Source organism: Stereum hirsutum (genome assembly GCF_000264905.1).
Source record: "Stereum hirsutum FP-91666 SS1 unplaced genomic scaffold STEHIscaffold_5, whole genome shotgun sequence".
NCBI classification, from domain to species: Eukaryota; Fungi; Basidiomycota; class Agaricomycetes; order Russulales; family Stereaceae; genus Stereum; species Stereum hirsutum.
This window is the reverse complement of record NW_006763135.1, coordinates 991,107-1,019,064: the sequence shown is the minus strand read 5'-3', so window position 1 is coordinate 1,019,064 and position 27,958 is coordinate 991,107. Positions and strand designations below refer to the sequence as shown.

At 53.2% G+C, this 27,958-nt stretch overlaps 9 protein-coding genes across 9 annotated transcripts; 4 read left to right on the top strand and 5 right to left on the bottom strand.

Moving 5' to 3' along the window:
- Positions 1-132: 132 nt before the first annotated feature.
- STEHIDRAFT_109871 (RCC1/BLIP-II) lies at positions 133-1,404 on the top strand (the record flags this gene model as incomplete). The annotated part of the gene is made up of 1 exon (XM_007302676.1): positions 133-1,404. One exon carries the CDS (start codon positions 133-135, stop codon positions 1,402-1,404), a length of 1,272 nt encoding a protein of 423 aa, XP_007302738.1.
- A 206-nt stretch (positions 1,405-1,610) lies between these two features.
- STEHIDRAFT_155394 (uncharacterized protein) lies at positions 1,611-2,100 on the bottom strand (the record flags this gene model as incomplete). Its single annotated transcript, XM_007302675.1, has 5 exons — positions 1,611-1,679; positions 1,733-1,747; positions 1,824-1,905; positions 1,963-2,024; positions 2,077-2,100. 5 exons carry the CDS (start codon positions 2,098-2,100, stop codon positions 1,611-1,613), a joined length of 252 nt encoding a protein of 83 aa, XP_007302737.1.
- A 181-nt stretch (positions 2,101-2,281) lies between these two features.
- STEHIDRAFT_120248 (uncharacterized protein) lies at positions 2,282-4,348 on the top strand. The gene is made up of 7 exons (XM_007302674.1): positions 2,282-2,420; positions 2,527-2,805; positions 2,865-3,473; positions 3,534-3,550; positions 3,628-3,832; positions 3,891-3,974; positions 4,036-4,348. The coding sequence occupies exons 1-7, from the start codon at positions 2,373-2,375 to the stop codon at positions 4,210-4,212; spliced, it is 1,419 nt and encodes a 472-aa protein (XP_007302736.1). The 5' UTR covers positions 2,282-2,372; the 3' UTR covers positions 4,213-4,348.
- Positions 4,349-4,506: 158 nt separating this feature from the next.
- STEHIDRAFT_120247 (uncharacterized protein) lies at positions 4,507-6,365 on the bottom strand. Its single transcript, XM_007302673.1, has 9 exons — positions 6,199-6,365; positions 6,106-6,140; positions 5,947-6,051; positions 5,750-5,888; positions 5,473-5,690; positions 5,324-5,412; positions 5,089-5,252; positions 4,994-5,018; positions 4,507-4,935 (listed from the first exon to the last, which is right to left on the bottom strand). Exons 3-9 carry the CDS (start codon positions 5,994-5,996, stop codon positions 4,658-4,660), a joined length of 963 nt encoding a protein of 320 aa, XP_007302735.1. The 5' UTR covers positions 5,997-6,051; positions 6,106-6,140; positions 6,199-6,365; the 3' UTR covers positions 4,507-4,657.
- Positions 6,366-11,359: 4,994 nt separating this feature from the next.
- Positions 11,360-13,623, bottom strand: STEHIDRAFT_94912 (uncharacterized protein). The gene is made up of 7 exons (XM_007302672.1): positions 13,553-13,623; positions 13,457-13,496; positions 12,968-13,371; positions 12,372-12,835; positions 11,984-12,306; positions 11,798-11,909; positions 11,360-11,731 (listed from the first exon to the last, which is right to left on the bottom strand). The coding sequence occupies exons 1-7, from the start codon at positions 13,553-13,555 to the stop codon at positions 11,437-11,439; spliced, it is 1,641 nt and encodes a 546-aa protein (XP_007302734.1). The 5' UTR covers positions 13,556-13,623; the 3' UTR covers positions 11,360-11,436.
- Positions 13,624-13,954: 331 nt separating this feature from the next.
- On the bottom strand, positions 13,955-16,844 carry STEHIDRAFT_167401 (uncharacterized protein). Its single transcript, XM_007302671.1, has 3 exons — positions 16,167-16,844; positions 15,915-16,109; positions 13,955-15,683 (listed from the first exon to the last, which is right to left on the bottom strand). Exons 1-3 carry the CDS (start codon positions 16,718-16,720, stop codon positions 14,726-14,728), a joined length of 1,707 nt encoding a protein of 568 aa, XP_007302733.1. The 5' UTR covers positions 16,721-16,844; the 3' UTR covers positions 13,955-14,725.
- A 418-nt stretch (positions 16,845-17,262) lies between these two features.
- STEHIDRAFT_138505 (uncharacterized protein) lies at positions 17,263-23,855 on the bottom strand (the record flags this gene model as incomplete). Its single annotated transcript, XM_007302670.1, has 4 exons — positions 17,263-18,043; positions 18,114-22,414; positions 22,466-23,727; positions 23,782-23,855. The coding sequence occupies 4 exons, from the start codon at positions 23,853-23,855 to the stop codon at positions 17,378-17,380; spliced, it is 6,303 nt and encodes a 2,100-aa protein (XP_007302732.1). The 3' UTR covers positions 17,263-17,377.
- Positions 23,856-24,176: 321 nt separating this feature from the next.
- Positions 24,177-26,014, top strand: STEHIDRAFT_120244 (Metallo-hydrolase/oxidoreductase). Its single transcript, XM_007302669.1, has 8 exons — positions 24,177-24,354; positions 24,407-24,579; positions 24,648-24,889; positions 24,949-25,051; positions 25,115-25,161; positions 25,227-25,318; positions 25,403-25,828; positions 25,893-26,014. The coding sequence occupies exons 1-7, from the start codon at positions 24,196-24,198 to the stop codon at positions 25,649-25,651; spliced, it is 1,065 nt and encodes a 354-aa protein (XP_007302731.1). The 5' UTR covers positions 24,177-24,195; the 3' UTR covers positions 25,652-25,828; positions 25,893-26,014.
- Positions 26,015-26,185: 171 nt separating this feature from the next.
- STEHIDRAFT_146142 (uncharacterized protein) lies at positions 26,186-27,920 on the top strand. Its single transcript, XM_007302668.1, has 3 exons — positions 26,186-26,849; positions 26,944-27,435; positions 27,549-27,920. The coding sequence occupies exons 1-3, from the start codon at positions 26,208-26,210 to the stop codon at positions 27,723-27,725; spliced, it is 1,311 nt and encodes a 436-aa protein (XP_007302730.1). The 5' UTR covers positions 26,186-26,207; the 3' UTR covers positions 27,726-27,920.
- The last annotated feature ends 38 nt before the right edge of the window (positions 27,921-27,958 follow it).

Below are 27,958 nucleotides of genomic sequence, written 5' to 3'. Positions count from 1 at the left end.
TCCAGCATATCTATCCAGAGCCGACGATCGCATCTCTTGGTTCTCTTTATTTTTTTCTCTCTTCTGTAGTAGGTCTTCAGCACTGGTGTTTCACGTGAATGAACAGCACCAAAACTTACCATAGCTTCAGTCATGCTACTCTATGCCGCAGGTTCGAATGGGCAAGGTCAACTGGCCAACGGCACTCGAGACGATGCACACACATTCACACTCTGTTCTTTCACGGGATATCCTGCTGGTGAATTACCTCCATCGACGACCTGCATCCACTCTATTGCCAACGGAGGCAACCATACACTCGTCCTCCTGTCTCGACTTGGTGTCTCTTCCGAGTATCTTGAGCTATGGGGCTCAGGTGATGGCTCGAAGGGACAACTCGGACCTGGGGTAACCGAGCTCCACACTTTCAATCGAATTCACCTGCCGCTGGAGGAGCATGGGTTGACGGATTATACAGTGGCGAGGGTGGGAGCCTCCTGGGAGACAAGCTTCGTCGTGCTCGTGAAGGATGGGGAGAGCGACATTCTGATCTCTCTGGGAGGCAATGATTTCGGTGATCTGGGCGTCGGGACGGCGAATGTTCAGCCTGCGCCTTTTTATGTTGTCTCCCTATCGCATATTGTGGATCCTCAGCATCGAATCTCTATACTGGACCTCGCTACTGGACCCCATAATATCATCCTTCATGTCCGTGAAAGCTCTGAAGATGGTCGTCAGACGGATCATATCATCGGCTGGGGCAAGTCGAGACATGGTCAACTCGGAGCTATACCACCATTATCCACCGGACGACCAGTGCCGTATCTTACCCTACCACACGCCCTGTCGCTTGACTTTGACCCGTCTCATGTCCGCGCCATAGCCCTCGGCCACCAACATTCTGTGTTTCTGCACTCGGATGGCTCGCTCTATGGCCTTGGATCTGACCAAAAGGGCCAGCTCCGTGGTTTGCCTTCGGTACGGCGAGCCACATCTGTCGGATGTACATGGAATGGAACCTATGTGCTTGTGAGCGAGGGCGATAATAGGAGTATGTTACTCTCTTCTGGGAGTTCTACGAAGGGACAGCTTGGCCGTACCGCTGCCTTGGACGACGCGGGAATGAAAACAGTCCAGTTTCCCTTCACTTTGTTCACGGATCGTGTCGAGGGCCTCGCTTACGGGAGCGAGCATCTACTCGTCCTTTTGTCTGGTGATCCGACGTCAACACCACGGACGGGAGAGGTATGGGGTTGGGGGTGGAACGAGCATGGTAATCTTGGGACTGGGTCTCTGGAAGACGTTCATACACCCCGTAAGGTGTGGCCGCCATCGTCGCCTGGAATTCATGGGCGTGCTCTCGGAGTGTGGGCTGGTTGTGGAACGAGCTGGATTGCTGTGGCGGATGACGATGACACGAGATAAAAGGAATTATTGAACTCTGCGATGCTTTGTGATCGGACTGGTGTGTATGCTACAGACAATTTATGTTGTACAGTTTACAGCGCTCAACATTATGACTATTCTTCCAGTATGAAACCTTCGACCCTATTACGCGTTGTCGGACCTCAATATATGCGCTTTGTCTCTCTACGAATCGTCAAGAATCGAAGCTGTCTTGTCTTGTGCTCTTAGTCGACATCCGTGAGCCCCAGGTCTTCGTGGACTTGTCTGATGGTCGTCTGCTTGTGCGACGCGAGCTGGATATATGCGGTCAGATCATTGTACGTTCGTCTTCACCATTGTCACTGACCTTTCCGATCAGAAGCTAATTAATGGTGCAGATATTCTGTTATTGAGTGGTCGGGAGGCAGGACGACCGACGAGATGAAGACACGACGTACTTGGGTGGCATCTTTAGCTTCGTTGTACCGATGCAAAAGCTTGATATGACGGGAAACTATCTTATTTGCGTCTACTTCTTCCCTGAAGATGGATCGTTTAGGAGACTGAATCCGAGAGGATGCGATAGCATATACTTACCCCAGCTCCTTTTGTAACTGTTCTACTTCGACCTCGAGCTCTGCGATGCGAGCTTCTTGCTTCTGTGTAACAAGTGAGTTAACATAGCCTTGACTCGACATGCAGGACCTATACCTTTGCAGAGGTGAATGCATGCATATTCGTTATGTACGTTGTGAAGACGTGGTCGACGGGGTAAGAAAGAACGAGAACGATACTTTAACCGCCACCCATTTCTGGGGGCGCCACATTCGGGCAGTGGCTCACGTGGCGTTAGACGCCGTGCTGTACTGCCTAAACCACGTTGTGCGTGAGAAACCTAAATGCTCTGGTCAACTAAACGAAAGCGCGCTCGTGTTGAAGTTCGTTGAGTTCTTCGAACCGAACTCCCACAAAGGGCAGACGTGTTCGCATCCTTGGCCGTATGCGACATGCCTGGGTCCTCTCCACAATCCGACGTTGAGTGGGCGAAGCAGGAGGTACGCGCCATCATACATACCCCTTTCGGAATTCAGAACATTCAAGCTCATCGTTGCTCAAATTGCCATGTGGTCTTGTGTGGGGGGAATGAACGCGCCTTTCCAGCTATCGGGCGCCGCGAGCTCGTTGCTCCTTGTTCAAGAACGACTGACGCAGGCTGTGCGGACACTTGAACAGGAGAACGATAGTCTACGTGCGCAGCTCGCGGATAGGTCTTGGACGTCGCGTCGCGTTTCGGTCCTGATCGAGGAGAATGAGCGACTGGTGCAGCAGCTGGGGACTGCGATTGCGGCAAAAGCTGTGATGGAACAGGAGAGGGACGATGCCTTGTCGAAATTGGCTAATACTCGCAAGGTTATACGGGATCTTCTCGGTGAGCAAAAGGTAAGGTTTTCCGTGGCCGTCATAATGTTCGAGCTGCCCGACTTACTGTTACGCCACAGCAGGGAGGTGCCACACGGGAAGACCCCCTTGAGGACTGGGAACATGTATCTGCGAATAAGCCTGACAGTCCCTTGGGTCACACTTTATCTCGTCCTCTGTCTTTCTCCGCTTTATCATCCACGTCCCAACCACCCAACAGCGACGCGACGATACGCTTCCCAGGCCTTGGTCATCGTCATTCATCCACAAATCTTAACACGAGCGCCAGGCCTTCATCAACGCTTCATGCCGTGCCGGAGGGAGATACCCCTTCACCTTTAGGCGAACCCTTCCAGCTTCGAATGCCTTCTGCTCCACCAACATCCAGGGGCACCAGGAGACGAGTGCTCAGCGCAGATGGTAGGCCACATCTGCATCGGCCATCGCCGACTACGTCGCCTGGGACCATAGGCAGTACGCGTCGTCATCTTACAGCAGGTGGGGTGGCGAGCGTGGAGGCCAGTCCCGGTAGTGAGGCCGGGTGGTCAGTCCATTTTGACGCGGATTCAGCTGCTGCGATAATGAGGTGGAGGATACATTTCGGGAAACCACCCGTTTCGGCAAAGACTGTGGTTGGACCGTTGAGTTTTGAAGATGTGGTTAATCGGTTGGAACTTGATGAAACTACGGTAGGCCGAATATTCTATACTGTGGATGTATATACTCACGTTCTTAACGACGTTGTGCAGGTGTCTATCTTGGATAGGTATTGTGCTTCTCTGACGGCTTTCCAGGCTTCCACCTACTCACTCTACGCGTCCTTTGCTCTCCTCTTGGACTTAGCCTAGCTAATGCCGCCAACGATAATATACGACTACACGTCACACAGAACATAGCATTTATCTTCGATCCCATTGTCCTCGAAACGACTAATTCTCGGTACATCGTCAACTGGAGCCCGCCCAAGGTCAACGACCGTATGCTAGACTATATTTCAGAAACGAGCAAATCGCGGCCATTGTACACCTTCATATCATCCTCGAAGAAGGTAGGCATATTTTCTGATTCATCAACAAAACGGTCGCTCATCGCCGACTTTTGATTAGAAGGGATGGTTCTACATCGGGCTATACGACTGGCGGGACGCGAGCGCGACGGTCTCATCTGTCTGGCCTGCACTATCACCCAAGGTAAGCTTTGAATCCACATCATCCCCGCTTGTCAGTCATATCAATTTCATTCCATGCACAGGCCCAACGAGCTGTGGCAGCTTGTTGCAACACTGGTCCATCATCGCCTTCCGGCATGGACTTCTCTCGCCTTCTCGAACGAGGGGAGTTGGCGCAGTGCGCTATCGAGCTTACAGACGTGCTGGAAGGGCAGCAGGCTGATTTGTCCGAGAAGATGGCGGCGATTCTGAGACGGTGAGGAGCAGCGCTGGTCGTTGTGCTATTCCCAGTACAGATGTTCTCCGAAGATTCCTTCTGCTCCATCTACGCACTCTTACATTATTCTTGGTTTCAATGCTCCCCAATGGCAGTCTTGTGATTGCTTTTCACCCCTGAACATCGGTTGTGGGTCCCTGGACTTGAGCAACGAGGTTCAAACTCTCGGAAGGATGTCGGAATAGAGCCTACCGTCTCACTCGGTTGAGGGTCATCGTGGCCGTACACGACATGAATGCCTGTGATAACTGGATAAAAATGGCCTAATATATGGGTATTCGCCTTGGTTCAAGGTGATATAGTATAAGTACGTGTAGACAGTCCGTGCGCTATGGAGAGGTTCATTCTAAAGAAAAATGCTCTATATGTCTAACTATCCCAAACCCAGTGGTAGCTCATCATCAACGCCGTATCATCTAAATTGCCTCTCAGGACTCCGCATATGCTCTAGGCTTCCTCGCCAACATCCCCTCCATCTGTTTCGAGAGCGCGTCCACGTTCGCATCGGAGCCCCAATGTCTCACGTAGACGTCGAGCCCTCTGTCCTGTTCATCTGCTGAAGGATGTTCGTTCGCAACCCTGCCGATGGTTGTGTGGGTGGCGGAGAACAAGGCCCGATCAGTATCGGGGTAGCGTAGTAGGTATTCCTCTAAGGGCAGCGATTGGAATTTGACTTGTATGATGTCTATAATGCGCGAACGGAGAGCTGCCGAATCTAATCAACACACTGCTAGGTGATATCAGACAAGCAGAAGAATGCTCACGTTCGACAGTATATTTTAGGGAAGTCTGTGAGACCGAGAAGAAAGAGTGTCAAGATTAGTTTCAGGTAGCGGTTGACGTGGAGTCTTCTACATACCCATATATGTAATGGATGCCCCCATGGATCATCTGGAAATTCGCGATTGTGTTTCTCGATGTCTGTAAAGACACGCATACGGGTGGCGTTGATGGAGAACGCCGCACGGTCCTGAACTTCCTGTCTGTCGAATGGAGTAGCGGATAGAAATATCAATGTGCGGTCTGGTCAAGACCGGGGAACGGATGAGAATTAGCTAGTTCCGAGATACGATAGAATGGTGGGAATCACGAACCTCTGATATTCCATTCACAGAACCATTGAGCGCAAAGAATCGCATTCGGAGGCATTAAAGTATCTCCCCAGCGGGTATTGAATGCAATCCTACATCACCAGATGTTAGTTATTTGAGACCATAAACGGAACAAAGAGAAACGGAGATACCACTTGTCCATCGACTTCTCCTCCGAACTAGACTTGGTCCAATCTGCTGCAGACTTGTCTCGCCTCGCTCGTGTCTTTGCCCATGTCAGAGCCGTATATATACGGGTATTCGGAGTCATTGGCCCTTCTTCCCAGACCTTCCGCCCCAGATAGCCCCTTTTCATACATTTTTCTTCGATGTCTTTGAAAGTGCGCAAGGATGACGAATGCTCGAGCACCTGTTCGTTGGTCTCGCCGTGTAAGAATGGTGCGAGCTGGATAGGTAGGAGGATCATACCTCTGGCGTACCGAGCCGAGCCATGTAATGGTCTTTCCATAAGCTCTCACAAGCGTCGACTACTGCGGGCCACTCTTCCTTTCCTTCTACGTCGCCAGGAACCTCCCACACTGAAAGCTCCATGTCGCGGGCACCTAATCTGTCTCGCAAGAAGTTCAGCTCCAAGCACGCACCAGATCGAGGATAAGTCAACTTGCCTGTCGTGAGAGAGCCTACATGTTTTACGATTGCCTTCAAATAGCTCCATGCACCTCCACTTGCCGATGCCCCCTCTGCTTGATCCTCCTCCGCAATTTGTGCATCTGAAATACAATGTCACATATATTGGCGAAATTCGGATAAACTATGACTTTTACCGTTTATATTTCGCGTTGCAAGCAGTGCATATGACCTGAGGAGGAATGCGCATCAGTATACGAAATTCTAAACTTGAAGTAAGGATGACTTACTTCGACCGTAAAAGACAGCGGTGTTCTTCCCTCCTTCGCTACAAAACCTCCCTGGCCAATTATCTTCGTGCATACACTACAAATTGTCGAGAGAGTGATATCTTCCAGCTGATTCGTCCGTTTCCGGGTGGTAGTACGGGTATGAGAACTGGACGAACAAGTATCGCATCGAAATTGCGGCTCGTATTGCACATCGATTTCGGATGGAGTGCCACGAAGGATAAGCTGGGCCATAGATTTGGAGCATCCAGAGCATATGGCGTCGCAATGTTCGGATAATAGAGCCTGCTTCCTCACCTTGGGCTTGGGGGAGGAAGACGGGCGGTCGGGGTTAGCTCTATCGGAGTCTTGCGATGAGGAACGCTCGCGAGATGAAGGCATATTGTCTACTGTGCTCGACAAAGACGGGGCAAGAGGTGTGGATAATTCTGCATTGACGCTGTTGTACCCAACATTGTCAGTCGGAGCGGGAAGATATTGAGGCAATCCCGAAGAGGACGATGAGGCGTAGTTGGAAGAAGGGTGAAGTGAAGAAGTCAGAAATTGGTTCGATGTCCGATGCCTTTCAAGGGTGAGGATAGCGAGTTGTGCTTCACGCTGCAAGCGAGCTTCCTCAGTCTCGCGGCGCCTCTGAGCAACAAGCTCGAGTTCGGATTGTCTGAGCCTTCGCTGTTCACGGAGGGCCTCCAGTTCGAATTGCGCATTCGTCGGCGAAAAGGATGATCCTTGGGTTTGGGAGGATGTAATAGCGGAAGAGGTGGGGTACGATGGATACTGTTGGTATGATTGAGGTGATTGATAGTGTTCGGGATAAAGTGGAGCGAACGGTGATGGATCATACACAGACGTCGGAGGCGTGTGAGAGTGGGACAAGGAAGAGAAGTCGGTGATGGTAGCGTCTGGCGTAGTTCGACCATATACATCTGTTTGGTACCCGTGGAGTGCTGGATGTAGCTGCTGCTGCTCCGACTCGGACACATCGCCACTAATATCATTGATCGACGTGGAGGGCAGCGAGTAGAAATCCTGGTCATCGCCCGAGAAATAGAAAGGATTCATGATGCGACGAGTCTGAGTCGAGCCTAGAAGCAAGTACTGGGATCTGCAATCGCCAAAGCGAACTGAGGATCGGCGCTCAGGAATATACGCGGAGCCAGTGCCAGTGGGGATGGGTTGTAGTGAGTCTCCGATCATCCTATATATGCTTCCAGATGTTGAGCTTGGACGCGTACAGCACCAATCTGGGTTTGATACGTATATTCAGACGGACTGGTACAAATAAAGCTTCGCATAGTCATCCAGGGCGTGTTCGGAGACAAGAAAGCAGAGCAAGGATCAATCAAGGAATCATGCAATGTTCGCTTGGTACCGTCGATCCGGCTATTTCCATGCCTTACTTTACCAGTGTTTGTCAGGCTGGACTTGTCCTATTCGGGCGCTCGGAGTGTGGCGGCACTTTCTCCGTTCTTTCAACGCCGTTGTTGCTTCCAAGAAAGTACCGTAACTTGCAGACCTTCGTTTTGTCATCAAAAACTGCTGACCAGGCCAATAAAACTACCCAACGGCATTCCAGGGAGAGCTGTCGACGGGTTGCCGTCGAATTTATTTGTAATGTTCTCACTGGACTCTCAGTGCTTACTGACCATCCCCGAACTTGAACACCATAGATTTGGCAGCAGACCTCATCACCCAATATATTCCTGGACCGACCAGTAATCTATTTCTCATGATTCGTGTTTATAACCTGACTAGACTGTCCAAGCAAACTATAGCGGGTGGGTCGACCAGTCAAACATGCTACTTCTCATCGAACCTGTAAATCTCGGCTGCCTACAAGCCGTCCAGTTCACGAAGGATCGGGTTAGGACCGGGCTGCCAAGAAAGGCAGTATCTACAACGATAGCAGGACCCACTTGTCCAGGCAACCGCCTCACTCGCACGTTGGCAAGCACACCTGATGAGTCGCTTCATAATTCGCGTAATACAAGGACAGCCTCCTACAATTATCCTCCGTACCGTAAGCAAGCTTCCTTTTGTACCAGGTGGATACGATGATGGGGCGCTTCACGTTTCAAAATCGCGTTGCTCCTACTGTCTGCCGCGGCGAGCCCAATGGCCCTGACACAGGTAAGTTCATACTTACAAAGCTCAGTCTCAATTTGCGGTGAACTCGCTTGCATGCACATCGAGTGGATAGCAGATTCGTGCGCTGTTGCAGGTTGGGTAGGTCTCCATTCCTGTCAATGAATGTCGCTTTCGTTGATGTGACTGATTGACTTGCTGCATAGCTTCTGCTATGATCGCCTCGTAGACATCATCTATCCATGCTCTCCTCGTCCACCAAACTTCGTTGCACCTAACGTCTTCCTACCGCTGTTTGAGCTGTGGTCAGTGTCTTCGCGGTCCCTGTGAAGGACGGCGTCGGGTCTGCGCGGATACGTACGTAGAACCTCCAGTTTCACTCAGAATAAATTTGGTAGGTCCTTCGGCTTCCCATCATGCGAAGAAGGGACTCTGATCGTAGTTAAGCTTCCTGCTATAGTGGCCGTTGTTCATCTCTTGTATCAAGCTGTACACACCTGCCCACTCTCGATCTCTTGGATGACAATTACTGGTGAGCTACCGGCCAAAACTAGCGACACTGTGGTCAGAGGGAAAGCGTGTGTATGGCAGAGCACAGGTAGAGGCAACTCGACAGCTATGACCTCCTTGCCTGGTACTTGGTGAAATATTTCCCAAATTACTAGATCAGTAATATCGCTAATCGAGTCGTTTTATTTATCGAAAAAACAAAGGCAGAAAGGTCGCACATTCAGCTGCTCGTGCAGGCTTCAATATCTAGGTATTCTCCCCACTTTCCCTCAAGAATACCAGCAGTAAATGTCTCTCGCTTGCTGGGAAGCGGTGGCGGCGAAGACACCATCTTCCTCCATTCTATGCATCATTGGTTCGGTACCCGCGGTGGGACGTCACTGACACAGCACTCCCTTCACCTTCCTTCCACCCCGTCTTACCTTGCCCTTCGTCTCGTTTGTCTCGGATGATCCGCTGGATTCCGTGTAACTTGCCCGTGTGCTTCCTGCTTCTTACCTCCCCCCCTTGGTGTCTGGCCGCATTTTTGCGGCAGACGGTGCCTAGGTCATGAATTGTACGGTTTCTTCCTTCCTCCCTTACCGCTCTGCCCTGGCTCATATGCTCTCTTACGATTCACAGGTAACTCAAACTCAAACTCCGGGTTTCCGTCACCATGCCAGACAAATGCCTCCCCATCCTCTTGAAGCCCAGCCCCGTTGTCCCATCCGCTCGTCATCTCCATGCTGTGCCAGGACCTGCAACATCTTCTCAACTTTGCCGCAAAATACCTTAGCGCAGGGAGCGTGTATCGCTATTCTCACGTGTATCCACAAGGGCTCCATTACCTGGTCATCGACCGTCTCATCCACGATCGTCGTCCTCAAATCGTATGACCTCGTGGTGGCGTGAAGATATCAAACCTATCGAGAGTTCAGGACGCATATCCCGCGATCCGAGAAAGGCTCCGAAATTGAGAACGTAAGGATGTTCGAAGCGAGTGCGATGCACGGAGTACCGGCGACGTATCGCTGTGCTCTTTCATCGAAAAGCACAGGTTGGATGGATAGCCTCAGTCTCGGATATTCAGGAAGTGTGTTGCGAGGAATAAGAGGGAACGTAAGGTGGACCTTGGCTGTGGCCGTCAGCAAAGGGTGTGGGTTGAGTAAGAGATTTTGAAAGGTATGCTTCCGTGGAGCAAGCGACTTTGTTTCTTGGTCTGGCCCATCGATGCAATGGAGCTGTGGGGGACAAAGGATGGAAAGCTTCGAAAGCGGGCAATACATCCGATGAGGGTGAGATTGTGCCCAGGACCACCGGTGGCATCTTTCGCAGGGTCCCTGACCGACGAGTGACCGTGAATTCGAGAGATTCCAGCTAAGAACATGATTCAGCCAGAGAGCGTAGATTATAGCATAAATCATTAGGAGTCTGGATTTCAATGTACTGTTTGAGTAGTCGATAGAGTATAGAACTAGAGTAATCTGAAGACAAACGGAAGAGAATGTGCGCGCATGGAATCTCTGAGCGTTCGTCAACAACACGCTGAAACCAAGCTTCTGTAAAAATTGGAATGCACCTGGTTTTCGTCCTGGATTGTTTACTTGTCATTACTCAAGGTGCTTCTACTTTCGACGGCGGGGAATAAATGCAGTCGATTTTAAAAAGTCAGCATCGGGCCCTGCTCGAAAGAACTAAGGTCATATGAGTCATCGGTGAGGACTCGGACACGGGGAAGTACAGCATTCCCACCCTGTATCTGAACTCCGTCTGCGACCGTGGATCAATTGAGCAGCCTAAAGACGAACATAACAGCGATAAAGGAGCCCCAGTAGCATTTCCGGTGGTCTCTTAGAGATGATTCTGCACTGGTGTTAGTCTTCGATCGGAGGCATGAACTGGCGCATGCTAGCCTCAAAAATGTATATCACTGGCAGTAGTACGAGTGTCTCGAGTGGGCACACAAATTGAGTCAAACCTGTGTCTGTGACCGTCGAGATCGTCCTGTGCGCCCTGCTAGCGACACAATAATGATAGGCATCGGAAGTTGGAGAGCTGCTTTAGCGTGAAAAGGGTGGATCCGCTCGCCTACTTCTCGCCGCACTAGATTGTCATTGAGAACTGCTTTTGTCTACGATTGACAGACACGTATCGTTGCGGGCAATCGGTGAGCGGTCAGTCTAGCGTTCGAATGAAGCAGACTGAGTGGTAGACAACTTGAACGAACAGAGTAACCGGGTTAGCGCGGCCTGTTAGCGCCCATTCTCCTGGTCACTCTCCTGGTTGAACTAGGAGATTTCGTCCTACTCGAGATGCTGATCACATTATCCGAATCACCGTGTTTGCCGATATCGTTTCGACCAATCACAGTCGCGACCCGAGCGTCAGAAAGGTAAGTCCTGAGGTGCACTCACTTCCTGATGGAGCTCTGAATGGCGCCCATTCGAAGTTCACGCGTGAGTGCTCAACCCGGCAACTGCCGGGCGTTAGATTGTTGAACGTTCTTTGCATTCGGATTTGGGAAACCGGGGTCCATGATCCACGCAGGACCTTCACGCAATAAAACGTCTAAACATCCTTCCCAAGAAAAAGAAAGTCCATATATATCATTTTAAACCATCCGTCCACCACATCACCCATGCACTCATACATCCCCATCCCTACAATCTAAACAACCTCGTACTTCTCGACCGCAACGACCGCGTCTTCCGAATATCCCACCTCCTCCCCGCTCTCTACCATAGTAATGCTCCCCACCCGAACGCCCACTGTATTCCCCTGTCCCACGAACTGCACCTTGACAGGGAAGAAAGCGCCGACGTCGTCGCCTCCTACGGAGAACTCCATCGTCCCGGAGCGGTCGTCTGCGTTGACGAGGGGGATGGTCCAGTCGAGTGAGTGTGAGGAGGGGTTCAGTTGCCAGTCTCCGGTGTGAGATGTGACGGTTGGATAGGAGCCGGCGCTGATGAGAGGGGACGGTGTCGCGTGAGTGAGCGGGTAAGGAGTGGACGAGGAAACTATGGCTTACGGGAGAGGAATGGAGATGACGAGGTCGTAGAGTGAGACTGTCTCGTTCTCAAGCTCATATTCGATATTCACGTCACACGTCCCGTCGTTCGATGGCGTTGGCCAGCAATTGACTATAAACAAATCACGCGCCATTAGCCACCCGCACTCGATGACAAGTATCAAAATGGAGAAAGAAAATACGTACTCGACAACGGCACATAACTCTCATCCTTCCCCGTATACCTCCACTTCAACACCGCCAAGCTCTGATTCACCGGGAACTGTCTGCTCGGATCCTTCAACGCGATCACCCTCTCCTTATTCGCCACAAACTTGCCCACGTTCGGATGTTGCTTGAACTGCAACTCGTGGCCGAAATCGTTCGTCGGAGGGAGCAGTGCGATCTTGATCCGCGCCAGGGCAGGGTCCGACACTTGGAGGTTCATGTCGCCCTTGAGGTCCATGGACTCGAGACCACCTTCGCGGGAGAGCGAGAGGTTGATGGTCTCCTTCGTGACAATGTGGATACTGTGGCGAGCAAGGTCAGATATTGCACCTCGACGAGACGTGAAATGAAAAGAAGAAGTACGTACCTCTCCGGTGTGACGGCTGGTACACTACCTCTCCCCGCATCTTTAGGCCTCGACGCCGGCCCACCACCCATCGCCCCAAGCTCAGGCGACGTCGTCGGCACCGGCGTCGCCGGCTGGCTCATATCCTCCGAAACCAACGCCTCACCGCCCAACGCATCCAACAACTCCGCCTGCTTCGTCTTCTTACTCCCCAACTTCATCCCGCTACCCTTGAACGCCGGCGCCCTCAACGACGACTGTGCAGGCGAAGCGGTACGAGGCGCGGGCGAGGGCGCGTCGAACCGTTGTGGGACGGGTGCGTAGCCTCCTGAGGACCCGCCGCCGCTGCCCATGCCTGAACCGAAGCCGCCACTGTTACCGCCCCCGCCCATTCCTGCGGCTGCGCGTTTTTGTTGTTCGCGGCGTTGCATTTCGAGTTGTTTGGCGCGGCGTTTGAGTTCTTCTTTCGCTTCCGCTTCTTTGTTCTACACGACCAGTCACCAAGACACAAAGAATCACCCGTGAACGGAGCACGGTTTGTGATAGAGAGGACGGTGAATAAGTGGAGGTAGAGAGGCCCTGGAAGGAGATAAACCGGTATAGCAAGCAACGCTCACCCTCGCAATGATCTCCTGAATCTTCTCCTCATGACTCTCCATCTCCAACACACTCCTAATCTGCATCAAATTAACCATCTCCCTATACCCCAAACTGACGATCTCATCAAACGCGCCGAGCAGTTCAAAGCTGTTCTTCAATATCTCCCTCTGGTCCGCGCTCCTGCACATGTCCGACACGACGCGCGCGAAGAGGTGGAGCGTCTCGATGTCCTGCAGGATGTTCGACGCTTTGTTCGTGATGAGGACTATGTAGAGGTCTTCGAGCGGCTGGTAGACGTAGCGCACGTCGGGCGTCTCGACTGAGGTGTGTTGCGTGTTTGTGGGGATGAGTTTGGGGAAGGAGGCGAGGAGGGATTCGATCCGAGCGCGCGACATTTCGCGGAATTGACGAGAGATGACGGCTATGTGCGATAGTCATTGGAACGTGCACATTTATGAGTGCATAGAACAAGAACGAAAGAGTTGAGAAGGGATGTCGGGACGTACCTTTGCCGCCTTTGGTACATATTGACGCGGCGAGTACGACCTAGACAAGTCCGCGTCGAACACGGTTCATTCACCAGAGCAAGCGCAGGGACATACCATGATGACTTTTAAACGGACCCGACGGCCTGTGAAGTACGTTATGGGTAGAAGTGACGGAGGTGGTGGCGAGAACGGAAGGTTGCTGCTAACTCTGTACCGAGGACGTGGCACGTAATTCACTCGCCACGTGCCACAATCACCGTCGCGGTTGGGTGCCACCCGGTGCGGGCCACATCTGTAAGTTCGGACGCCTATCGTCGAACAATTCTGCTTCGAATCTCATAAATCACCGCAACCAACTAGCATTCCCATTGGTATATACCTATCGACGCCCAATGCGTACGTACGTACACTTCACCATTCACCTTTCATCCTTTCACCAGTACAGTAGTACTCAGAATTGGCACAACGTAACATCGCACAGCTCCGTACCATCTGCCAACAAACAAGGACAGATAACCGATAAATGAAGCTATAAACAGCCAAACAGCCAACCAACCAAACAGACAAACAAAAAACATTCAAAACCTAACCACAAAACCGAGCATTCAAAGCCCAGAAAATGAGAACAAGAGCCCAAATAGAAATACGTACGTACGTATATGGCGGCCAAGTATATAAGTAAATGGACCCGGACCGGAAAGAAGAAGGGTAAGTAAGTAGAAGAGAGGCAGCGCGACGGGCGAAAGAATATGAACTCAATAAAGCGGGAAACTTGAAGGTGGTGAATGGTAGCGCAGAGTCGCGGACGATCAGGGTCAGGTCAGACGAAAAAGGTCAGGTCAGGGGGTCAGGGTGCACGCACGGAGACGGCGGACGTTCGAACAAACGGGAGGTAAGACAAACAGCGGACAAGACAAGGACAGGAACAAAACACAGAGGTTGCACAAACGACAGACGAAGACGCGGGACAACAACGTATGTAAGTATGTAGCGTATGTACGGGTTGGGACCGACTAGAGCGGTGGGGGTAAGTAACAGGAAGGGGAGAGGGGGAACAGGAGTACAACGACAGCCTGCCTGAGTGCGTGCTCGTAATAGATAAGATATAGGGAAAGAGTGCGTGGTGTGACGTGGTGTGGTGTGATGCGATGCGATGGGTTGAGATGGGATGGTAAGCGACGAGAGGACGAAGAAAGACAACGTAAAGACCGGACAGGCCTGCTCAAAGCGGGCCAGGACTCCGCCTCATCACCCCATCATCATCACCTAACCACATCAACCACCCACTCACTGCGCCATTCCCACCGCACCCCTCGGCCCACCCGCACCCTGCCCCGCGAAATTCATCCCATAAACCGACTCCACCCTGCCTGCCTGTCCCTGCTCATATCCTCCATACGCGCCCTGCACGCCATCATAGCCTCCCCCATACGCGTCCTCCCCCGTCCAAGCCCCACTAGCACTCTGTCCCCTATGTATCGGATCCGCAAACGGATGCTGGGCCTGACCCTGCCCATGAACCTGCTGCAACGCCGCATCGCTCCCATACGCCGGCTTCTGCGCCTGCGACAATTGCAACGGCGGCATCCCAGCAGCGGCAGTCGCGCTCGGATACTGAATCTGAGCCGTCTGAGCCTGCGATTGCGCGGGGTACTGTCCCTGGCTCATGTCCGCGTACTGTTGCTGGTGCTGGTACTGACTCGCGTCAGGGTGCTGCTGGTACGCGCCGTCGGACTGGCCGCCCTCGGGGAAGTACGCCCCAGGGGGGAACTCGACGCCCGAGTACGTCGGCTTGCGGAACAGGTTCCCACGTGGGACGGCAGCAGCGAGCGCCTCGTCCTCGTCGACGTACATCCCGTTTCCGTCATATCCACCGTGAGCGGCATTCGGATTGCCATGACCGTCGTAGCCCCCGTTAGGTCCATAATGGATCTCCCGATCTGGATACGCGCCGTCCATGGCGGGCGCCACCGCGTCGTCCTCCGTCAAGTCGTGTCCATGACCCGAGTTGGAATGCGAATGGCCTCCATTTCCGCCGGCGCCGTTGGTGGCGGTGGCGTATTCCGGCTCGGGGCCGGGCGCGACGTTCTTCTCGTAGTACGCAAAGTCTTCGTCCTCGAGCTCGCGTTCGCGCGCGAGGCGTTGTTTGCGAATGAAGTAGTAGACGAAGTAGCCGATAATGCCTGCTGCGATCACACCGACGGTAGTGAAGACACCGGCGACGGCGGATTTGTTCTCGAAGAAGCTAGCCGTGCGATGAGAGATCGGGTTAGCGTTGGAAAAGCTCTTTTGGGAAAGCGAAAGGCAGAAGATGGAAGAAGACGCCGGACGTGACAGGAAGAGTGAGAAAGTGCGGGTGAGAGTCGGGGCTATATTTAGATGAACATGGAAGTTGGACTGGGATAATTCCCAGCTCTTGACTCTTCACGACGTTCTCGAAGAGCTTCGCGTCTTCAGAAACTGATAAACAACATACCTAGTGGTGTCGGAGGCCGCTGCAGTCGAGGAGGCACTGACTGTGCTTGCGGTCGCGTCGCCAGACGCAGTACCGGCATTAGAGGTGGTAGAGCTAGCCTTCTTGGTGGTCGATGTGGAGGTCACGGCGGCAGCGATAGTAGATGTAGTAGCAGCCTTAGTCGTGGAAGAGGAGGATGTGGTCGTAGAGGAGGAACTAGATGATCGTTCGTTTGAGTTGAGATGTTTGTAAGTCAAAGAAAAATAGACGCACGTTGTGGAAGTAGACGATGAAGATGTAGTGGCCACCGAGGAACTAGAAGTGGACGATGTCGTCGAAACGACAGACGAGGAAGAAGAAGAAGAAGTTGTCTGAACGACAGCAGAGGAAGAGGTAGTGGCGGCAGCCGTTGAACTAGAAGTAGTTGGTACGACCGCAGACGAGGACGAGGTTGTCTCCGCAGCGGTGCTCGTAGGGGTATCGGAGGTAGACGTAGCGGCTGCCTCGGTAGACGAGCTGGTAGTCGGAGCTGTCTCGACAGATGTAGAAGTAGTAGCGGGCTGGGTGTCCGTATCAGCGGCTGAGGAAGCAGCAGGCGAAGCGGCGGCGGTGGAGGACGCGGCTCCAGCGTCGGCGCCGTCAGCACCGTCGCCGCCGAGGAGGTCAATGCGAGGATGGTGCTGGAATGCGCGCTTGTGGGCAGCGACGTGGGCATCGGTGCGTTCTAGGACATCTTTTGGATAGGCGTGGGCGAGGGCGACGGTGACAAGGACAGCGAGGACGGAAAAGAAAGTGAGGACGCGGGCAGCGTTGGCGTTGCGGCGCATCGTTTGGATATGTTGTCGTCGTGCACGATAATGTTTGTTTGTTTGTTATGTATATGAGGCCGGGGCCTCTGGAAGGAGCGGGCAGGGGAAGGAGCGGCGGGCGACGGGCGTCGGGGTGATGGTCGTCCTAAACAGACTTGGTCTTCCAATATCCACTGCGCGGCAACGCTTTGCCCAGGCCCAGAATATTCCCGTACCTGACGGACTTCAACTATTCGTCTTCCTGTCATCCTCCTAACTTCGCGTTCAAATATTATTCTCGGCATGCGCGATAGCGTCCCTGTTCAATGCGCCATACGACGAGCATGCTGTGCTTTGAAGCTTTGACGTTCCCGCGTGGGAGCGGTTCGACCGGCGGCAACAGCGACGCCTCGAGGCACCGAGGGGCACTTCACTACGAACAACTTATTATAACCTTCTGTTCCTTGTTCGTCCCTGTCGATACCCCTCCAAGTGGAGTCAGTCATCAAGTTTCAACTTTGTTTCAGTTGCGGCGCCTGCCGCGACATAAGTGTCAGGCGAAGGGCTAGTAAGTTCGGTGGGAAAAATAAGCAAAACACAGTATGCACGTATGTATGTAGATAGCGTCAAAACACTTCGACGAGTCAGAGAGAAAAAGAATACCAAATACAACATGGAACGAACTCATTCACCCCATCACGTCCGACCCACAATCCGTTCAGTCAAAAATCCAATCAAGACCTTCACAACATCCACCTCCACCTCCTTCCCTTTTCCCTTCCCAAGCACCATTTTATCCTTCTCCCCGCCACTCCCCACCGCATCCCTACTCCTCTGCAACACCGGCCTCGCCTTCTCCATCAGGCTCTTCAACTCGTTCGCCATCTCACCCGTCATCCCCCTCCTCAACCTCTCCGCCAAACTCAACGACTCTCTCCTCTTCCCTCCTTTTTTATTCTCTCCTCCTCCACTACCACCACCACCGGGACCGACGCTCCCACTCTCCACCATCTCACTCTCCATATCCGCATCCACCTCCGCTCCCGCCCCCGCGCTCTCACCCGCGCCCATCCCCTCCCCATCCTTCTCTTCAAACAACTCCGGCTTCGCGAGCCACGCACCCAACTGTGTCGTCGCATAAAACAGCACGCATTCCAGCGTGTGCTGTGTCGTCAGCATAGCTTGCTTGACGTCGAGCGGGGACGTGGAGGTAGCTGTGGAGGAGAGGGAGAGGGAGATGGAGGGTCCAAGGGATTGGCCTGCGGGTCGTGAGACGAGATGTGTAAGGATGTCGAGCGTGCAGTTCGCTAGTTCTATGAGCGTGCCCATCGAGGCCGGTTCGCCCAGCACGACTTTACTGTGCTAAAGCAACCAAAACATCACAGCGTGAGAATCAAAGAAAGACAGTTCGACAAGAGAAAAAAAGACCGACCGGAACGACCAACGCCACACTTCCCGGCAAATCCTCCACCTCACCCCTCAGCACCAAATCCGACTCCCCCGTCGCAATCAACGCACAAACGACCCCACTCGTCAATCCAAACAACCTATGTACCACCCTCGCCAAAAACGGCCTCTTCGTCGGATCCAACACCTCCGCGAACCCACCACTATTACCCATCCCCGTCGTCTCCCGCTCCAACTGTGCTCTCTCCTCCAGCGTGATAGGCTCCAGAATCCCCGCGAGCTGGTTCGGATGCGAAAGTGCATAATTGAGCTGCTGAATGAGCAACAGCGCGCTCGACGAGAACGCAGAGAGCACCTTCGCCGTCACCTCGTTCCTATTCGCCGACGCCGGCGCGCTCGCTGCAATACTCCCAAACAGTCCCACAGTCCTCTCCATCTCCTCCAGCCCCGGTAACGTCAGCACGTCGCCCACGCCCCAACTCAGCGCGCGCTCGATCTGACTCCCGTAGAGCTGGACGAACCCGCAGGCTTCTTTATCGAAGAAGTGTTTTTGCATCCCGAGCGCGGTGATCACGCCGGAGACGACGGAGAGCATGACGCAGTAGGCTTGGTGCGCTGGGTTTCGTTCGCCTGGGAGGTCGGAGGGGAGAGAAGGGTCGAGACGGCCTGATGAGGCGATTGATGTAAGTGAGTTGTTCGAGTAGGCGATCAGGACGCCTTCGGAGGCCAGACGTTCTGCGGGTGTGGGAAGCGAGGCAAACGAGATGTGGAAAGTGAGTATATGGGGCGTGTAGAGCGGTCGTTTTCGCGCACGGAGAACGGGGAGCTGCGAGAGCCCGATGATGTCGGATTGGACGAAGAGATTGAGACTGGCCCGGAGCACGTCCGTCTCTTGACATCGGGTCAGCCAGAGCTGGGTGGACGGGTTGATGTCGGTCCGGGTGGCCTGTTCGAAGACGGCGACGAGGAGTTCCATGTCGGTGTCGAGATCGACGTCTAATCGGCCGAGAGCGCTGTCGAATACGAACCGGAGCGAGTCGATGACGAAGAGGAGGGTGACGTCGACCATAGCGGAGATGTTCAGTCGACGCTCTGCATCCAACGCTTTCGGTTTCCGGGCGAGGTTCCGGCATTGGCGAAGGCAGAAGTAGATGATTTGGAGGAGGGTGCGGTGGAAGGGCGTGGTGACGGAACCGCGAATGGAGAGGATGGGGGATTGTGATTCACTGACGATGATAAGTCGAACGCTGTCGACGATAGCAAGGAACCATTTGATCTCAGTCTCTGAATCCGTGTGCGAGAACCAGGCAAGTTCGAGCAGTGAAAGCAGGACCGAGAGTCGGACGCCATGAATATTCGACATAAGATCACCTCCCCTCTGTTCCGCCGCGATCGTCTCCGCGACGGTGGAACCGAGCGAAAGGATAGTAGGACGAATGGCCGGGTCCCCCTTGAGATACGGCGCCACCTTCTGCAACAAGAGTTGCCACGATTCCCCCAACTGAATCTGTACGTTCGACAACGACAGATTCATGTTGACCGAGTAGAGATTGTGCATAAGTAGGGTTGCCTCGGCATCGCCCTCGTCCGCATATGCCGAGGTCATGCTCCCAAGGTTCGTCTTCCTGAGCGCATAATCGTCTCCGAGTTCCTGCAATCCAGGCAAGGTCTGCCACTCGAGCCATTTGAGCGAAAGATTCGAGAACGACTTCGCGATTCTCTGCGCGAATTCTTCGAAAATGGCGGGATCGTATGAGTTTGCGTTCGCATCGTTCATGTGGTCCGTGAGTTGATCCACCGACTTCAGGACACTCTCGATGGATCTGTAGCTCCTCGGTTTCTCTTCCACTGCGTCCTTCTTCCCTACTCCTCCCTTGGCCCTCCTCATCCCGATGTCCAACGCCACGATCCTCGTCGCGTACGACTTCACCAGCACCCTCGACACATGATCCGCTACGCCGTCGTGTAACGGTGATATCCCCTCCGGTCCTTCATCACCCAACTCTGCACTGAAGTACTCCGGCGCGGGAGGCAACTCCTCCTTCACGATCCCACTCAGATAATCCCAAAACTCCCCATCGTCCTTCACAGACTCCATAACATCCCCGTGCTCCGCCCCATGCTCCCACACCGCTGCCAGGAATCGAAGCACCCCAGCGAGCAAGCGAGGATTATACTCCCACATCTCCTGCCACACTTCGATGGTCATCTGAGCCATCTTGAACCCGCTGACTTTCTCCACCTTGCCCTTGTCTGACGTCCCAGCTGGCTCCTCGCGAGGTTTGTGCACGGGGATTTGGAACCGTCCGTTGACGAACAGGCTTCCCAGGGCTGGTTCCTTGTCCACCGCGAGAGCCATGAATTTCCAAACGGCCAGTCGGTCTTCGAGGTCTTTGTATGGATCGGAGGCGAAGGAAACGAGTGAAGAGACGGTGGCCTCTGGGTTCGACAGATGTCCGACGATGGTAAGTGCCGACGAAGGTGTCGATGCAAGTGAAGAACAGAGACAGTAGAGCACTCTGATGGCTTCCTTTGGTAGATCTGTATCCTGATCTGCGGAGCTGACGAAAGTGGCCAAAGCATCCAAGGGGTCCGCTCTTGCCTTCGCCGTACCTGATCCTCCATTAGCCGTGCCATTCCCGCTAGCCCTCGAACACAGCGCCTGCTCCAGCAAACAGTGTCCCTCGTTCGCGTAAAGTCTCTGCTTATATGTCAAACACAACCTTACGACCTTCAAGTGCGCTTTCAGCAGGTACCACAGCGCGCTCAGGTCGGTGAACTTTCTGAGTGAGGACGCGTGTCGTAGGACGGCAGTCGAGGTCGTGATAGCGGTGATGAGCGGGTTGATACTCGACGTCGTAGCCTTGAGGACCAAAGCTTCGAACACTGCTCGGCTTATACTAGCGAGTGGCACGCTCGGGTCCATAGGGGCCACACGGTCGAGTATGTCCCCATAAAGCGTCGAAAGTAACCTCCCGACCTCGAACCTCTCACTCAACTGGACGTACTTCCACCCTACATGGTCCAGCCAGATCTCGCCATGAACGAACCGCAAAGCCCGCATCAGGACGTCTTCCTTGTACGCTTGTAGTTTTGGCAATTCCTGGGAAAGGGTGATGAGTACGCCGGAATAGGCTTGTGTGAACATGGATTGGACGAAGAGAAGGAGGGCGCGGGTGATGGGGTATGAGCCAGAGACACGTTCGGCGGCGAGTACGCTTGAGGTATACATCTTCGTGTTGTCGAATAGCGTCGAGGACCGACAGAACAACCATACCTGTCGTGCGTAGTCCCGAACGGACATCATGGACGCCAACAGGCCGAAAGCAGATGCGATGAGTGGCGTCTGGGCTGGTTTAGGTTTCCGTGATTGAGTCCCAGAGCGAGCGAGTGCATCTTCGAGGATGACGAGCACAAGATATGCGAGATCGGCACGGGATTCCTTGGCTGGCTTTTCTGGGTCGAGTTGTTCGATAACGCCCAGTAATGTGTTGGCGTCATGAGGGTCAACGGCAATGACAGTACGCAGAAGCTCGAGGATGTCGGCGATGATGGACCCCTCTGGATCTGCGTCCACTTCCACTCCTATGTCTTTGAGGCTGAGTGTGACGGGTTGTTGCGACCCATGTGCGCGGGCCATAACGCCTTGCGATGACGGCGTTGTCGTTGATCCCGGTGGTATTAGATGTCTGCCGACCGCGTAGTCATACAGTATGTCCTTCAGCAACAACCAACCGCTGTGCTGGTGCTCCCATAGAATGATCATTTGCTCCTCTCCATCCGTACTGAGCAGCCTCCCAGCTGACTTCGCGGGAAGTAGTGAACCTCCCGGTAACCGTATTGGCTTGATGTTGGTGTACAGTGGTCCACTCGCCGCCGACGAACTGCCGAATCTCTCTGGAACCTTCTCGTACAGTGCCCCTTGCCCCGAACAATGAGCTGCAGGTATCATTTGAGCGTACGTGGTCAGATTCTGGAGATAAATGACCGCATTCTTGGCGCACTCTGCTCGGACTAAACCGCTACGCGCATCCAGTTGGTGATTTGTGATACTGGCGAGCGGATCACTATTCGAAAAACCCGGGCCGCAGAGGGAGCGAAGAATTTGTAGGAGGGGTCGATGTTGAATGGGGAAACGAGTACGAGGGAGATCCAGGATGTTACGAACGGCGGGGTGTCTGGCGTCCTCTCTCCAAAACTGTTGGCATAGGTCGCCCACGGATTGGCTTTCTGAACGGCCGAAGAGGGAGATCCATACATCGAGGAGAGTCTCGAAATCTGGGATCAGCTCGAGTGAGATGACTCTCGAAAGGGAGATGAGGAGACCTAGAAAAACGCGGTTAATTAAAACACATGGGGATGGGATTCTCAATATACCTTTGAGAATGGCGCGATACGATAGGGCATTCGGGTCGGAAATGGCAGAGTCAGACTTCCATGCGATGGAGGTGACAAACAGTGATGTGCCCGTCAGGAGATTCAGCAGAACGTTGAATGCCCCGAGATCTGGACCTAAGCTTTTCTGAAGCATAGCCTGAGGCACCGAGCGTCCATCCCTTGAACGCGAAGGGCCAAGGCCTAGCGAGTCGAAGAAGGCTTGGTGCGACTCAGGAAGGTCTTCGAGCTCCGCGATCGCAGCTTCGAGGCGAGTAAGCGTAATAGACCATGCAAGAAAGATACATGAATAGTCCGGAACGTTCTGGTGGTCCATGACCATCTTGTGTATTCGGTGAAGAGAGTCGGGGAGGGAAGTGTAGAGATCCTTGTTCGTGAGGGCATTTGAGATGTTCCAGGTGGGAATAAACAGGACATCTAGTTCGAGTACTTCGATCATTATGAGGAGCCAAACGGCTGCGATATCTTTCTGTAATTGAGAAGATTCGAGATCGAGGAGGAAAGTTTCGTTCTCTTGCTTCAACCCGAGGTTGGTGTCGAAGGCCGTCTTGTAGAGCTCTTCAACGAGAACACCACGACCGGGAAAGAAGCTGATCATGGACGAGAACGTTAATTCCAGTAACACGAGCTGGTCCTTCAAATTCTCCTGGGCCCATCTCGCGGCCCCACGAGGATCCGCGGCTAGTTTCTCCGGCAAAGGGGCGTTGGTCTTCTCCTGGTACAAGGAGACGATGGTTCGAGTGAAAGCGATGCGGTCGGGGATGATTTTGGGGAGGAATTTGGTGGAAGCATCATGTAATCCCTCGCTTTCCAACTCCTCGACACGAAGCAATGGGACGAGAATTCGGTATACGGCTCGGCGCTCATCGTAGAAGAAGGGGCTGATCTCCTTCAGTATGGTCTCCACAAACTCTGCATTATCTCGTGAATCGGTCTCCTCTGGAAGGCCTTGGTTGTAGATGAAGGAATGGAAGAGGATGAAAGCGTTTATCTCATCAATGTCGAAGTGAGAGCTGATGGCGAATATATATTCCCTGGAGTTGGGTTCGACAGACACGAGGACATTGTCCGGGAGGAGAACGGCATCCTTCGACACTTCTGCTCGAGACTTGGCGTTTGGCTTGCCAAAAGGGTTCTTGAGATCCTTCCAGGTTTGCAGGCGAACTTCAAGGAGAGGGGGGAGCTTTTCTTCGGTCGTGCCTATAGTATAGACCAGCAAGTTTTGGCTGATCTCCTGTAGGCGCCTGTAATGCACAATATGAGCGGGAGAGCTAACAATAAATCAAAGAGAGATATACGTTGAGACCACCTTGGACGAGCTCGGTCGTTGGGCAGCCCTTGGCTTGCTGCCTGATGGTTCTGCTCTCGACATGGTCAATGAGCTCAAGTTTGAGACGCGTTCGACTCGCTGTGGCGCGTCTTCAACGCGTCCGTTACGTAATCAGTCTATAAACAGTTCTCGCCACTCGCCCGTTGGGCCACCCGCCGCTCATGATGCATGATGAACAACCACCACATGCATTGACGCTCCTTGACGACCCTCTGATGCAGGATCCCTCGCTGTCTGACTTCTGCGAACTCGCGTAGACCCCTTGATTCTGGCTGTCATGTCTGTACATTCCAATTCGTCAATCTTAGAACGCCCAGCGCACCACAAGGATACCTCTGAAGGATTTCAGAACCCATGGCGGCCTTTAACGAGCTTTTCCCAAATGGTCCTTACAGCCCTCAAGCTACCCGTCAGTCGTATTACTCCGTATGATGATGATGATGAAGAAGTGAGGGAGGTGAAAGTTATCGAGCCAGACTGGACTTTATGTGAACGAGAAGCGGCGGGGGGCAATATCTGCGCGACCTGGTTAGGGCATGCGGTACGGTTCTGTTGCATTCTGGTATACAGCTGTCTGAACTTTAGTAAAATAGGGATATCTGGTGCATCTTCCTAGCAAAGGTGGACCTGTCACAGTTCTATTCGACCCTATATTTGCGGAGAGAGCATCCCCTTCATCATATTTCGGGCCTCGAAGAAGGCTGCCACCTCCGTGCACCATCGAAGACCTACCAGAGGTCGATTATGTCGTCTTGAGCCACAATCAGTGCGTTGCAATTGCGGTTGAATGTACAGTGTTGTCAATTTGCTGAATGTGGTGCTCGCTGTGGGCAGTTACGACCACATGGACGGAGATGCATTACAACGCATATGGAAGAAAGCGCAGAACGCGGGTGGTCGAAGTCTTTCATTCCTCGTACCATTAGGTGTGAAGGAGGTATTGACGGAATTAGACCTACCAGACGCCACGATATATGAGATGGATTGGTGGTCCACTACCTCATTCCCTCTCCAGGGTGTTACAGATGATGGATACCAAATCGAGTTTCTTTGCGTTCCTGCTCAACATAATAGCGGTCAGCTTTTCTTACAACCGCATCATCTCTCAACAGTAACTGATAGATAGATGGGATAGGCAGGGGAGTACTAGATCAGAACGCCACACTGTGGTCGAGCTGGGTAGTACGAACAGTTCAGCAAGATTCCACATCACCAGAACCTTCCGTGTATTTTGCTGGGTGAGTATCAGATATTGACATCTAATTTACCCCCTCCGTATTGTCGCTGATGTTTATCCTCAGCGATACTGGGTATCAGACTGCGGACGGTCCGTGCCCTGCATTCAAAGGCAAGCGACTTTGCTCGACTTGAAACACAAATATTCGTCCGTAACATTTGTAAACCGTCATACAGAAATCGGCCACAAATATGGCCCATTCGACTTGGCTATGATCCCTATCTGGCGTGGCGCCTCGCTATCCTTTCTAGGACGTTTCGGTCTCCGTGTACGTGCTTCATCCTTGCGGCACGCTGTCCTATACCGACCCTCTTGTTTCAATCTCCCCTGACCATTTTTACTGTCTCCACAGCTCTCGGACGATACGCTCCTATCCACTCTTCACGCTCTTCCCGAAGATGCCGTCCTCCTCGCGTCCGACGTCAGGGCACGCCACTCGCTGGCCATGCACTTTGGTACCTTCGCCGGTAGTAAAGATGAGGCCTTGGAACCTATCGTACGACTGAAGAAGGCGAGGCGAGGGGACTGGAGGGACGAGGGCGGGTTTGGGTGGGTCAACGTAGGCGAGACGGCTGTGATTCCTGTCGGGAAAGGGCTCTGAGAGCATAGTGCGAGGATTCAGCTGTGCTTGCACGGGTGGTGCTCGCCACCATTACATTCATACGTCCGATGGGATTCCAATCTCAAACAAACTTCTTCGCGAGACAGCGACGTTAACAAAGCTCGTAAACCCGTATGTGAAGCAAATCTCTCTAAAGGACACAACACTCTCCGAATCGTGAGCTCTCCGCGGTCCCAGCCCTTGTTCGAGTCTGACACCAATCACTGACTGTGTCCCGCAGTTATATACGAATAGTTTCACGTCCCGGCGCTCCGCCTCATGTCCAGAACGTCCATCAGTGCATCATGTCCATCAAGGGCGCCAATCAGCCTTTAGAGCATATCCGATCCGTCTGCATAGCCTCAGGAAATTGTGCCCATTCAGTCATCCCACCCTTTATCCCGACAATTCTCACAATGAAACATCTCTCTCCTCTTCCCATCCGCCTCCACCATCTCCTCACCAATTACGTTGAAGTTTCGGCTAGCTTCCTGAGGTTCACCGTTGCACGAATTATTTGTTCAGCGAAGACTGAAGAATCAATCACACTGTTGCCATGTCGAACTCACATCCCACGGGAGGGTTTCTTGACTCTGAGACTATGGAATATGAGATCTCTTCACCGGTCGTAGCTCAAGATGGCACTGGACCCCCGACATTCCAGTTCATTCCTTCCACACCAGATCCTCTCCGGACCGCATTCGCCATACCTCCCCCTCCTACCTCTGCACCTCCGTCCACCTCTCAAACAACCTCTATACACACTCATCCTGATGCGGAAAATTATCGCCGTTCTCCATCTATGATTCAGACCTCCCGACCTCAATCCTTATCGTTCAACCACGACCTACGCCACCTCCAAGGTCAAGGCCATTCAACAGTCGACGCCGTCGAGATACCCACACTTCCATTTCGCAACGGTAACGATAGGAATAGCGTGGATTCACACCCTCACGGTAACGAGGACCAAGAGGATCGATATGATCATGATCAGGAGCATTCACATCTACAGCCGGGGCAGTATATCGCGAGGGATATGTATTCGAAAGGGAGTGTGAGCTTTTTGAACTCGCAGGGAGAGGGTCTGAATGGTGGGAGTGGTGTTGGACATGGTGCTGGCCCATCACCGAGGGAAGGACATGCACTAGAGGGAGCCTTAGAAACAAGTCAGAGGGCGTTAACCGCCCTTGCCATCGGTGTAAGTCCACCTTGACCTCCGAACCCAAACTCTGCACCGTCCTCTCCTCTCGTTGCCCGCATTCGAAGGATTGACACAAACGCTTGACCGACAGGCTCCCCTCCTCGCGTCAGTAGTCGTCTCGACACTCTCCGTCGTCCAAGCCGAACTCGCCGCCGCCTTCCCAGACGCACCCTCATCCCGACCCTCTGCCGTCCAAGCCTCGACGGCCCTCCTCTGGAGCTCCGTCATCATCTCGCTGGGGTCTGCGCTCAGTGCTGTGGCAGGATTGTCCATTGCGGCTGGGTATCACGATTCCCATGTGGGCGTGACAAAGTTGTTGGTCAGGCGGTTCAGGGCCTGGAGGAAGGGTAAGGGGCAGAGGAGTTTGGGTATGACTGAGCGCCACAGAGGTGCAGAAGATGGTGGTGGACACCATACGTATAGAGGTAGGATGGCGGCTGGGGCTGGGTCTGGACGTGGTGGTGATGGGACGAGGAGTAGGCCGACGAGTGTACAGTCGATGGTGGCGCCGAGTATGTTGACTATGGAGAGGACTACTCAACATCATCAGGGTGCTCTGCGCGCCGCTGAGGTTTCCGCTCGAGTGCGTGTTTTCATCTCCACCTGCCCTCTACCTCCCCAACTTTCATCGTTTAATCACCACCTATTTTGCTTCTGACTCGCATTGTGTAATGCTGATGATAAACTTCACTTTAGCTCCTAGGAGTCAGCGTCATCTTCCTCGCGGCATCACTGGGTGTCTTCTTATTCGCCGTGTACCCAAAAAGCGTGGCCATCTCCGTTCTGGTGGTCGGTGGTCTGACGGCTGCGGCCTGTGCGATTCCGTTGTTGCCTATCGTTTTCCCTGGCGATTTGAGGGAGGGAAGCAGTTGAATGTCGTGTATTGTCTCGTCTGATCGTGGGACCATTGATGGCCGTTGTTTTGCTTAACTTATGGGGGTATGATGTTGTGGGACTTCGTGATTCGGACTGCTTTGGTTATGTTGTTTGTTGTGATTGTAGCTTGCTTGTTCATCACACTGTGATACCCATACTCCTACTCATTATTAATAACCATATTTCTGTTCCGACTTCTAACCTTGAATCACTCGAGTCTCATGGGGGCC